The following is a 12,357-nucleotide window of genomic DNA, read 5'->3' on the forward strand; positions in this document are numbered from 1 at the left end:
CCGGAGCGCCAGCGGCCGAGCCCCGCAATGTGCCTGGCTCCGGAGGGCGCTCAGGTGGCCTCAGGTGCCGCGGGGCGCAGCGCCGGGGCGGGGCGCGGGTAGGGCAGGGCAGGCTGGGCGCGCACCTCGCCCCGCCCGCGCGCCGCCCCGCCCGCCCCGCCGGCCGGCGCAGGGCCCTCCCGGAGCTATTTTGAAAGTGACCCTGGGCTGGGCGGCCGCGGGGCGGCGGGCAGAGGCGCGGCGGGCGCGCGGGAACCATGACAGAAGATGACCGAGGCGGCGCTGGTGGAGGGCCACGTCAAGCTGCGGGACGGCAAGAAGGTCGGGGCGCGCGGCGGGCGCGGGTCGCGGGCGCGGGCCTCGGGGCGGGCGGCGGGCGCGGAGCGCGGGGCTCTGGGCGGGCGGCGGGCGCGGGGCGCGGGGCTGGCGCTCACGCTCCCTCTGTCCCTGCAGTGGAAGAGTAGGTGGCTGGTGCTGCGCAAGCCGTCGCCGGTGGCAGGTGAGCGGGGCGCGGGCACGGGGCGCGGGGCGCGGGGCGGGCGGCGGCGGCGTCCTGCGCCCGGCCGGCCCGGAGCGCGGCCAGCTCGCCCGAAATAGCCGGCGGCGCCGGGGCCGAGGACTGTAACCGGAGAGCGCTCCGGCCTCGCCTCGGCCTGCGCCTGCCGTGGACGCCGGGACGCGGGACCCTTCCGCGACCGCACCGGGCCCGGGAACCGTCATCTCAGACTCCAGGCCCGGGGCGGGGACCCCCTTGGCAGAAGGGCGGATTGAGGCTCGGAGGGGCCTGCGGGAGCCGGTGGAGGCCCGAGGGGCGAAAGGGCAGGAGCCTGTCCTGGCCCCCTCCCCCATCACGCGGCAGGGAGCATCCCAGAAAGTTTTGCCTCAGTTGGGGATTGAGTCGTGTCTTTGAATCCAAACGCGGATGGGTGTTCCGGGCAGCGCTGACCCCGGGCGGCCCTTCCACCCTCCCCAGGTGGAGCCGAGGCTGGGCCGCCAGGTAGGAACGGAGAAGAGTGAAATCTACCTTGTGTGTGGGATCCGTCCCGGGAGGAGAGGACGGCCCCCTCCCAGCCCCCTGAGCGGAGCCGGCACCCCAGCCGGGAGGAGCCGGCTGGGAGCCCTGGAGCCGGGCATCTCCAGCTCAGCGGCCGGAGGCTCCGAGCTGTGCAGCTGCAGCTGTTTCCGGAGACAGGTGCCTTGGAGCCGGCCCAGGCTCCCGGGGGTCTGTGTGGGATGCTGGGGGTGTGAGCGCACGCTGCCTCACACGTGCCAGGCTGCCCGAGAGTCTTCCGGGACGCCTGGGGTGTCTGCCATTTCCCAGGCAGGGTGTGGAGGGCCCCCTCCCTGTGCCCCTCCCGGGTCCCCTCCTCCATCCCTTCTGCTGAGCTGGCTCTGGGAGCCTCGTGGTTGCGGTAGAAGGGTCTGCTTTCAGCCGCGGACACACTCACCTCCTGCCTGGGCCTCAGCTTCCCCTCCAAGGGGGCCTGGGCGCCGTGCACCCTTCGCTCAGCCGATCAGTCTTTCACGCCCAGCCCCTGCATCTGGAGCTGTGGGGTCCTAGTCCTGGGGAGCTCAGGGACGCCTGGTAGGGGTGGGGGAGGGTCAGAGCTGGGGAGAGGGGGCCCCCAGCCGGCAGGGAATGGAGGCACCGGCCCCTGAGGGTGGCAGAGGCGGGGGTGAAGGCCGTGCTGATCCAGGAGGCTATGGCCCGAGGCAGGGGCTGGCTGCTGGTTGGGGGTTGCTTGCCGGGACGGTGGTGAGCCAGGGCCTGTGCGGCCTCTGGGACAGGTGGCCCACCCGAAGAGCAGTCCCGGGGTGGGCCTTGTCCCTCTTGGTAGGGGGCGTAGTGACCTGCAGCTCCTGGTGGTGGATTTTATATCAGTATCCGAGAGCGCTAGCTGAGAGGTGAGCTCTGGCCGGCCCTGGAGGACACCTGTGGAGGGGGCCCTCGTGCACTGCAGGGGAGACTGCAGTGGGTCCTCAACACCGTAGACTCTGAGCCTGTAAGTGGGCTTGTGGTCATCGGGCCTTTCCTGGGTCTCACCACGTGCAGCCCAGCGGTAGAGAGCGGGGGCGTCGGGGAAGAGCCTCTCTGCCAAGGCGCCAGGGCTGGACTGGAGGGGAGTCGCGGAGAAGAGGGGTAAGGCGCTCGGGCAGGACTCGGCCGGGGACTGGGGGCGGGGAGGGGATTAGGGGTGGTGGAAGGTACACGCGGCCCCTCTAGGCTGCTGTCTACTCTGAGCCCTGCATCTCTCGTCCTGGTCCCCAGGGTCTCAGAACCCCCGCTGGCGCTGCCGGTTATCTTAGCAGCGCCCCCTTTATCCTCACACTGCACTAGGGCTGCGGTCATCCTCTTGCGGGTGCTTGGCCTGAGGCGGAGTTGCCAAGCTGACCCCGCAGGGCCACTGCCTGGCTCTCGCCAGCCCTCCCCCTCTCTCCCTCCCGGTCAGTGCCAGTGGCCATGGTTCCCCACGGGTCAGAGGCTCCGGACCCTCCTCGCTCTCCCTTCCCTGGCCCCTAGCTGATGAGCTGGCCCCTCTCTAGTGTGTTGGGGGGCCTGGCTGGGAGAGGTGCAGCCGCCTGGCCCCCCTTATCCTGAAGACCAGCTCCCTCGGGTGGCCTTGGGTGTTGGGGGCAGGTCCTCGTACTTGGGGTCCCCACAGCTAAGACTCCCCAGATCCTGGCTGCAGCCAAGGGGGAGCCTGGGAAGGAGAGAGGAGGGGCCGCCCTGCCTTCTCGTCATGGAAACCCAGGGCTCTTGTTTTTGAAAAGTATTTCCTTCCCAGGAGGGCCCACGAGGAGAGGTTAGGAGGGAATCAGGGGCTGCAGGCGGGCGGGGGTAGGAGGGCCCCTCTCCGCTTTGGGTCTTTTCTCCTGTTTTTGCTTTTCTTAACCAGGACCACTTGTTCTCCTTACAATAAAGTTTAGTTAGTGGAAGGAAGGAAAAGCTCTGATTTTTTTTTTTTTGCGGTACGTGGGTCTGTCACTGCTGTGGCCTCTCCCGTTGCGGAGCACAGGCTCCAGACGCGCAGGCTCAGTGGCCATGGCTCACGGGCCCAGCCGCTCCGCGGCATGTGGGATCCTCCTGGACCGGGGCACGAACCCGCGTCCCCTGTATCGGCAGGCGGACTCCCAACCACTGCGCCACCAGGGAAGCCCTGATTTTTTTTTTTAATAGATTTTTATTGGAGTATAATTGCTTCACAATACTGGGTTAGTTTCTGCTGTACAGCAAAGTGAATCAGCTATACCTATACGTGTATCCCCATATCCCCTCCCTCTTGTGTCTCCCTCCCACCCTCCCTATCCCACCCCTCTAGGTGATTCCAAAGCACCGAGCTGGTCTCCCTGTGCCGTGGGGCTGCGTCCCACTAGCTATCTATTTTACATTCGGTAGTGTATATATGTCAATGCCACTCTCACTTCACCCCAGCGTCCCCCTCCCCCCGCCCCCGTGTCCTCACTTAAAGTGATGAAAGGGAAAACCTCTTATTGACAGAAGTAACAATCTTTATAAAAGGCAGTAATACTTCAGCGGGATTGTGCTCCTTGGGGTCTCGACCTCTGTCCTGGCCAGAGAATTCATGCCTGGATCCTTTCCCTTGAGAGGAGGGTGGTCTGGGCGCCCCCCTGGTGACCCTGGGCAGCCCCTCTCTTCCTCCCCAGGTTGAGGCTTAGGATGGTGGGAGGGGTGTCTCTCGCGTGGCTGCCCTGTGGAGGGGGCGGCCCACCCACGGGTGTGGCACCCAGAGGGTTCCTGAGCAGCCAGGGCAGCTCCCCTGCCCTCCGCTCCGAGGGCCCTCAGAGCTCCGAGGGCTTCACCAATTCCTGTGCAAGCTGTTGGGGCTTTATTCAGCCCAGAAAAGCCCCCGGGAGGGACCCTGACTCCTGGAGTTGGCAGGGCCTTTGGGGGGTCATTATAGGCACAGGGGCTGAGACTTGCTGACCCAAGGGGTCTGACCCACAAATGACTGGGTGCTGCCTCCTGCCCACAGCCCCTTGGCCGGCTGGGAGGTCAGCACCCGCTCCTGCCACTGAAGATGAGGTATTAGTTCAGTACCCCCTTCCTATCCCTGCCCTGAGACAGGTGCTGAGTTCCTGGAGGGCAGGGTCCCTGACGCAGCGTCACCCCTCACAGGCAGCCTGGCGGGGGCTGGGGCCTGCCAGGTGAGGTGCCGTGAGCCCAGCCACTCTCGGCAACATCTGGCCCTGCAAACTTGCCCAGGAACCGCGGCCTCGGGACACCTGCCCCTTAAGCCGCCTGAGCTGTCCCACTGGTCTGTACCCGTGCCTCTCCTGTGCGGTGGCAGCTCTGCTCACTGAGGTGGGCGCATTCCGAGAGGTTGGGCGTCCCAGGTGGTGATGGTGGGGAGGGTCCCTTCTCCGGTCCCACCTTCTGGCCTTGGATCTGCCGTGTCCCCCAGGAATGGGCGTGACTCCTCAGTCCTGTGCTGGGCAGGCACTCAAGGACAGGGTGTGGGTGGTGGCCAGCCATTCCGTCCCCACGGAGACCTCGAGAAGGGGGCCAGGGCTTCCTGCAGCCCCTGGTTCCGGACCGGGAATCGGAGCACCTGGGCTCAGGTCTCGCCTCTGCTCGGACCAACTGTGTGCCCTGGACGAGTCCTAGCCGGTCCCTGCGGAGGGTGGACGGGTGGGTGGTGGGCGTGCATTGGGCCTGGGGCACCGTCCGTTCCCGCTGCTGCCGGCGAGGTCGGGGTAGCCTGCCTGTGGGAGCCCGTGAAGCCCCCTTGCGCCCTGCGTACACGGTGAACGTGCTTCCCCCGGAACTGGATCGGGAACAGGCCTGGACCAGTGGGTCAGAGGGAGCCCTCTGGGCTTCAGCCTCAGGCTCCGGCTGGCGGCCCAGTCAGCAGCCCCCATCCCCAGTGCTCGGCTGCCCCTAGCCCGCTGCCCAGCTGCTCTGCTGAAGGCGCTGCCCAAGGTCACTGTGACCTCTGAGGGCTAAAGCCAACAGCCGCTCCTCCGGCTGTGTCCCGTGGGTGGGCGTCAACCTCTGTCTCCTCTCCCAGCTCCCCCTGCCCCCCACAAGGCCCGGAGGTTTGCGTCTTCCCGGCCACCCGCCCTCCCCAGGCTCTCGGCCCCGGGCTGTAAACGCCTCTGAGTGCCCATGACTGACTCCATGGTTATTTTTACATCTTCAGACGCGTGTGTCCAGCTGCCTGTGTGCACGCCGCCTGGCGTCTGATGGGCCTCTCAGGCTCACGTGTCCGGGACTGAACCTCAACCCCGCCTCCTGCCCCCGGCCCCGCACCCCCTCCCCAGGTGCCCCCCTCCCCAATCCAGCATCGCCCTCCTCTTCCTTCCCCTCACCCCATCATCCACCCACCAAGAGGTCCCATGAGTTAGCGCTGCCTCCACAGAGGGAAGGCCCCTCCCGCTGTCACCATGGTTACTGCAGAGCCTAGCTCTGGGCCCCCTTTCCTCTGCTCGGCCTAGGCCAGCAGCTTCTCTGGCCTGGACAGCTGCAGGGACCTGGAGCTTTGCTGTCACCCTGTGTCCCTTCGCCACACGCAGCCAGGCTGGGCCCCCTTTGCTCACAGCTCTCGGGGCCCCTGGTGTGTGGGGATGTGGCCTTGGCCTGGCTCAGCGGGCCCGCCTGGCTGGAGCCCGCCTACACCTTGGACCACTCTTCCCCTCCCTTCCTGCCAGCCCTGCCCATGGCGCCCCTGCCTGTGGGCTTCTGCACTGGCTGTTCCCTCAAGCACAGTGCTGTTCCCTGAGGTGCTGCCGGGCTGGCGCCTTATATCCCTTGGGAGTCCGTTGTCCCTTTGGGAGAGGCTCTGACCCCCGTGCTCAGGCCCCATGACGGCCGCTGCCATCAAATGCCGTCCACCCCCACGTGCCGTCCACCCCTGCCATCACATGCCGGTCCCCTGAACAGCTCTTCCTCAGAGTTTTCTTCTTTATCGACCTTTTTCAGCGTTTGACTGTCTCCCCTCTTGGGTTTCAGCTCCGCAGAAGCCGGGCTGTGTTCCCTGGGTCCCCGGGCTGTTCGCGAGCAGAATGAACTGGGCTGAGGGCTATGGGGGAGGCCGCCCCACTGAGGGACGGAAAAGGAGGTGGGGTGGGCTCCGAGGGGCCCCACTGGGGGTCGTTCAGTGGCCCTTGTGGTTAGCAGGGCCCACTCTGGGCAGAAGAGGGCAGGGGTGGGCTGACCCCAGAGGCGGGCACGCTCCCCCGGGTGTCATGGTGATGGGGAAGGCCCCAGGCCCCAGGCTGAGGCCCCTGCTCATCCCGCTCGGTGCTTGCTGGCGTGTGGCATTCACCGAGGGCCTCCGTGTGCCAGGCTGGGGCTGTGCTGGTGCCTTGGCTGCGCAGGGTGAGTGGCGTCCGTTGCTCAGGTGGAAAATAGAGGCTCTAAGAGCTGAGGGACGGGTTCCCGAGCACGGATGTGGGACGTGAACCGGGTCAGCTGGTCCCCACTGTGGCGCCCGTGCACAGTGGTGGAATGTGTGCGTGTGTATGTGTAAGCGTGCAGGTATGCACGCGTCAGCACGTGTGTGAGCACGCAATGACCCCGGCCCCCTCCACCCCTGGCCGAGAGCTGCCCCGGCAGCGAGCCGCCCAGGCCCTGTGGCGGCTTCATCTCCTGCCCCTGGAGTCCGGGCGCCCAGGGCTAGGTTGCAGCCTGGCTGTGCCCCTGCAGCTCCGCGCTTCAGCTGGTTGGGTGCTGCCGTGAGCGGGGTCCTCAGGCCCTCGTGGCCCGGCGTGGAGAGAAAGCGGCCACGTGAGTGGGTGGCCCAGAGCGCGGGGTGGGAAGGCCAGTGAGCTTCCTCGGCAGCTGACCGGGACACCTGGCCGAGTGACCAGCCTCACTGGGCTTCTTGCGAGGGGCGCAGCCCTGGGTGCTCCCAGCGAGGGTCCCCTGTGGAGCTGGCCAGTCGGTGCAGGCTCCCGTGTCCCTCTGTGTGGCGCGTCTGTGGGAAGGGCTGGTGGTGTCACTGCTCCCTGGGGGCACTGGTGCTGTCTCTCCCGGACACGACCTGCTTTGTCTCAGGCCCAGACCCGAGAATTTCTGTTTCTCCGGTGCCTGGTACTGAAAAGCTTTCCACTAAACAGCGCTCCTCACAGAACAGGTTTTAAAAATAGGATCAATTCACGGCCCGAAGTGATGGGGAGGGAAGGGGGTGGAGCAGCTGCCCATCAAAGGGCCCCACCCACGCCCCTCCCAGGAGCGGAGCTAAAGGAGCCCAGTGCGGGGGGCTGGAGGGTGCCGGCTGAGGGGCTGGACGGCAGCTGCGCCAGCCGTGGCCCGGCTGTGATTCTGGGCAGCTTCCACCAGGCAGAAGGTGGGGCTGTCACACAGCCCTGACCCTCGCCCTGTTCTGTTCATATGTAAAATGAAATCAGTGCCGCTGAGGGTGTGTTAGCTTCCTGGGGCTGCAGTAATGAATTGCCACAAACTGGGGGGCTTAAAACAACAGAAATGTGCTCTGGAGGCTGGAAGCCCAGAATCCAGTAGCGTTCTCCCGCTGAAGGCGCTGGGGAGCACGCTTCCCACCTCCTCCGGCTCGGGCGACTCCAGGCCTCCTGGGCTTGTGGGCACGTCACTCTGTGACTTGGTTTCTCGTGGCCTCTCCTCTGTGCATCCATGTTTCCTTTTTTGGCTCTTATAAAGACACTCGTCTTTGTTTTTTTAAAATATATTTATTTATTTTTGGCTGCGTTGCTGCGTGTGGGCTTCTCTCTAGTGGCGGCAAGCGGGGGCTACTCTTCGTTGTGGTTGGCGGGCTTCTCACTGCGGTGGCTTCTCTTGTTGCGGAGCATGGGCTCTAGGTGCGCGGGCTTCAGTAGTTGTGGCACGCGGGCACAGTAGTTGTGGCTCGTGGGCTCTAGAGCGCAGGCTCAGTAGTTGTGGCGCACGGGCTTAGTTGCTCCGCGGCATGTGGAATCTTCCTGGACCAGGGCTCGAACCCATGTCCCCTGCATTGGCAGGCGGATTCTTAACCACTGCGCCACCAGGGAAGTCCCAAGACACTCATCTTTAGATTTAGGGCCACGCGGATAATCCTGGGTGACTCATTTTGAGATCCTTACCTTATTCATATCTGCAAAGACCCTTTCTCCAAATAAGGTCATGTTTGCAGATTTGGGGGGGTCGGGACGTGGAAATGTCTTTTGGGGGCCCGCATTCACCCCAGTGCAGGCGGGCGAGGGTACGCATTGATTCTCAGATCTCTGTAAGGAGTAGGATGTGAGCTGCATTTCAGTTAGAGCCAGGATCCAGAAAGATTGCACCGGCCCAGGGAAAAGGGTCTCGGGGACACATGCTGGCTCTTGCATGTAGGTCCCCAAGCCAGCCTCGCAGGTGTAGGCGTCCGGGACGGCAAGACCTGCTTGGCAGCAGGAGGCGTCTGAGGAGCGTGATGTATGAGGCGACACAGGGGCTCGTAGCAAATGAGGCTCTAGACCACGAGCCGGCAAACCAGGGCCCTGAGCCAAATCCGGCCCGCTGCTTGTTTCTGTTATAAAGTTTTATTGGAACACAGCCATTCACTTACGTGTGATCTGTGGCTACTCTCGCAGTTCAGTAGTTGTGACAGAGACTGCGTGGTCCACGTAGCCGAAAACAGTTACTGTGTGACTCTTCACAGAAAGGGTTATGGACTTTGCTCCTGGCTATATCACTGGGAGCATAACTCCTAGAACAAAGGGGTGACAGTCTGGCCCTGCCTTGCTGTGAAGGCCACAACTAAAGTGAATGGTGTTTCCTGTGACAGAAGGCCCTCACCCTCACCTGTGCCAGGTGATGGGGCTGTCACTGCTCCAGCAGAAGAGGGCCTGCCTTCGAGAGCTCACCTTCCAGGGTGGGGAGTGGGGAGACTGGAAATAGGGGACAGACAGCTACCTAGAAAAGCCACCGAGAGAGATGCCGGCCTTCCCTGGGGAGAGGAGTGGCAGGAGGGGTCGGCGTGTCTGGGGATGGGGCAGCCCGTGTGGCTGGCAGGGCTGTCCTCATGCCCGTGGTCCCTTCCCTAGCTGCCTCGGTGGCTTCCCTTTGTCCACACACATTTCTACTGGGAGTCTTTCTGTGCTCACCGCCTCCCCAAGCTTTTACCTCTTGGGCCTCTGGTGACACATCAGGGAACACTTCCATAACAACACATGCCCTTCATGCCACGTGTGTGACTAATTTCTCTCCGGGCCGGGCCACGAGTTTCCTAAGGGAGCCATGCTCGGGAGAGAACACGCTGGAACCCTTGGGTGGGCAGATGGGTTTTTGTGGGTTCTGGGGTTTTGTTTGTTTCCCTCAAAATGAGAACATCTTTGCTTTTTTCTGACATAAGCATTTCAAACACTACAAACAGGGTGTCAGATAGGAAGTGGAGCTCCCCCATCATAATCCCCGGATTTTGAAATACAGGCGTGTTGGAGCCCAGTCACCCAGGCTGGTCTATGTACTGCCTGGGGCTGCTTTCACACCCGATGGCAGAGATGGGTGGCCGGGACAGACTGTCCACCCTCTGCCTTCATAAGGAAGGGGCTGTGACTGTGGTCTGATGGCAAACAGGCAGGAAGCACCACCCTTGTTCTCCGCTGGTGGCAAAGATGAGTCTTGAGTCAAGCTCGTAGGGATCTGGTTGTCACTTGGGTCTGTGGGGCTGCTTTTCCAGGGTTCGGGGGTTGGGCTGGGGGAAGCAGTTCATCGCTTCATCCCACGCCCGCCCCTCCATCCCCTCCTGCCCGGACGAGGGGGCTTGATCGTCGAGCGTGCGGGGCTCAGGGCTGTCCGACACTTCAGTGTTCACATTAGGCCCCGGACCCCTCACCTTCATCAGAGACCGGGCGGCGGCCGCGCCGGGCGTGCTTAGGAGGGTCACTCGTGCTCTGATCTAGGGCGGTTCTCCAGGGCCACACAGGCGGCCAGGAGCGGCGGGGATACCAGCACAGCGATTAGGGTGTTGAGGGAAATGGGAACTTGAGACAGACTCCGGCGCGTCCCCTGCAGGCTCTCAGGGGCGGCTTCTGTCGCGTCTGGCAGAGGGACCCAAGCCCAGTGGCCCTCCTGCCCTTCCCGGCGCTGGAGTCCGGCTCACACCCTGGAAACGGAAAAATCCAGGAGGTGAAGTGGCTCTGGGTGTGGCAGGAAGCCACCCTTGCAGGGCCGAGGCGGGAGGCCTGAGTCCCTGGGCAGGTTCCGGGCAGGCTCCGTGCTGTCCTGCCAGCAGCCTGACTGTGGCCCCCGTGGCCCCAGGGTCTGGGGCAGGCTGGAGGCCCTGGCGGGGGCCAGGGTCAGGTGGGCGGGCCAGCCAGGGGGTGTTCTGAGCCCACTTCCGCTGTGTGGCCGGGGCCGTGTGGGTGGGGTCACCCTCTTGCACACAAGGGGGTGGAGGTGCAGGGTGGCCGGGGCCCAGACTCTCGGGCGAGCGGGTGCCGGGGCCGGGGCGGTAGCTGCGCTGGGCCTGCGTGCCTGACGGCCCCCCGCGCCCTCCGCAGACTGCCTACTGATGCTGGCCTACAAGGACAGGTCAGAGCGAGCCCGAGGGATGCGGGAGCGCAGCAGCCTCGCGCTGGAGGACATCTGCGGCCTGGAGCCCGGCCTGCCCTATGAGGGCCTGGCCCACACGCTGGCCATCGTCTGCCTGTCACAGGCCGTCATGTTGGGCTTCGACAGCCGGGAGGCCATGTGCGCCTGGGACGCCCGGATCCGCCACGCGCTGGGTGAGGGTGAGTGACACCGGTGCGGGGCTCCGGGGGCCCAGCCTCTGTCCTGAAGCGTCCCGCGGGCCCCGCCGACGGGCTGCAGAGGCCAGGACGCGACTCCAGGCCGCGGAGCCCAGTGCTTGCTGAGCGCCCTCCGCTTGGCCGCAATTGGGGCGGGGGGCTGGGGGGCTGGCCCCTCTTGAGCTCCCTAACTTTTGACCCCATTCATCTGAACTAGAGCTTTTAGCCCCAGCGGGCGGCTGGCTGAGCAGTGATCTGCAGGTGCTACCCTTGGCTTCTCACGGGGCCGCCTGAGCCCGGTGTCGGGAGCGCCCTCCCCCGCGTGTCCCTCAAGGGGAGTAGCTCTCGGGAGATGGGGGGACCCAGCCCACCTCTCAGCCCCGCTGCCCACCCGGCTGTGTGAGCAGAGGCGGGCGGGCCCCCAGCTGAGCCATCAGAACCCATGATATTTTTAAAAAAATTTAAAAAAATTGAAGTAGAGTTAATTTACAATGTTGTGTTAGTTTCAGGTGTCCAGCAAAGTGGTTCAGTTATACACATATACGTATATTCTTTTTCATGTTCTTTTCCATTATAATTTCTTACGAAGAGTAGAGTTCCCTGTGCTGTACAGTAGGTCCTTCTTGTTTACCCATTCTATATATAGCAGTGTGTATATTTTAATCCCCACGTCCTAATTTATCTCGAAACCCGTGATATTTTAACACCGTATTTTAAAAATTCAAAATTAAAGCCAAAAGCCCGTGACGAACAAAGTGTCAGAATTTAGAGTGAAGCTGGGCTCCGAGCCACCCTCAGACGTTCCCGTCCTCAGCTGCCCCAGCGCCACAGCCAGCCTGGTCTCGATTCACACATTTGCTGTTTCGCTCACCGTGGGCATTTTGCATTAATTTTTGTTGTTTGAATAATCACTAAAATGTCAGTGATCTTGGCCACTGTTTTGTGCCCAGGTAAGGCCCTTGCTCACCTCACACCAGCCCAGCCCGGCTAGCGGGCTGCGGCCCCTCCCACCTCCGGGCGCCCCCAGAGCGGTCCCCTAGTCTGGGGACATGTGGACGGCTCAGTGAGGGGATGCAGTGGCAGAAGGGAAGAGCCGCGCCTTTCCAGAAAGTTCTGCGGTTGGGGGTTCCCGCCAGTTCAGCCTGGCTCAGGGCACGGCTCCTTTTCTGCTACGGGGCAGGCAGGGCCCTTGCACAGAGGCAGCTGGCGCCCTGTCTCGGCACCTTGCCAGAAATCACCAGGACACTGATGGGTCGCTGACCCCCAGCCTCCTTGGGCCGGGCACTGCAGGCCCTCAGGGCTTCCTGCAGGGGCTTGGGTGGGGCTCAGGGAGGAGGAGGTGGGGCTGGGACTGGGCCCCTCTGGGTTGGAGATGAGGCTGGTGGGCACGGGTGGGTAGGCTGCCGTCCACTCCTGGGCCCGGCTACTCCGGGGTGCACCCTCGTCCGAGGTGGGAGCCATCTGGGGAGAGAAGACCATCCTTCTGAGGGGCTTCAGGGCAGAGCACTGAGCGAGGTAGTGGATGAGATCTCGGGGAGCAAGTTGTCCTGCTCGGTGCCAGGGAGAGCCCCTAACTGGAGAGGGAAGGGGGTCCACGGTTTCCTGAGCGTCCCTGCGGTCAGGCTGGGCTGTGAGGCAGACCTTAGACTCTCCACGGACCAGCGGGAGGCT

General features: G+C 63.9%; 1 protein-coding gene across 4 annotated transcripts in view; it reads left to right on the forward strand.

Annotated features, from left to right (window-relative positions):
• Positions 1-210: 210 nt before the first annotated feature.
• Positions 211-12,357, forward strand: part of DOK7 (docking protein 7) — a 33,226-nt gene continuing 21,079 nt past the window's right edge. For 2 of the 4 annotated variants that reach the window (XM_032631768.1, XM_032631766.1), the window contains exons 1-2: positions 211-321; positions 454-499. In XM_032631768.1, coding sequence (XP_032487659.1) covers positions 268-321; positions 454-499 — 100 coding nt within the window. In that variant the 5' untranslated portion in view covers positions 211-267. Of the gene's footprint in view, positions 322-453; positions 500-10,458; positions 10,690-12,357 lie in introns of those variants that run through there. The other 2 variants (XM_032631767.1, XM_032631765.1) reach the window with 2 other exon arrangements.

This window comes from Phocoena sinus, chromosome 5, assembly GCF_008692025.1.
Source record: "Phocoena sinus isolate mPhoSin1 chromosome 5, mPhoSin1.pri, whole genome shotgun sequence".
In the NCBI taxonomy this organism is placed as follows: Eukaryota; Metazoa; Chordata; class Mammalia; order Artiodactyla; family Phocoenidae; genus Phocoena; species Phocoena sinus.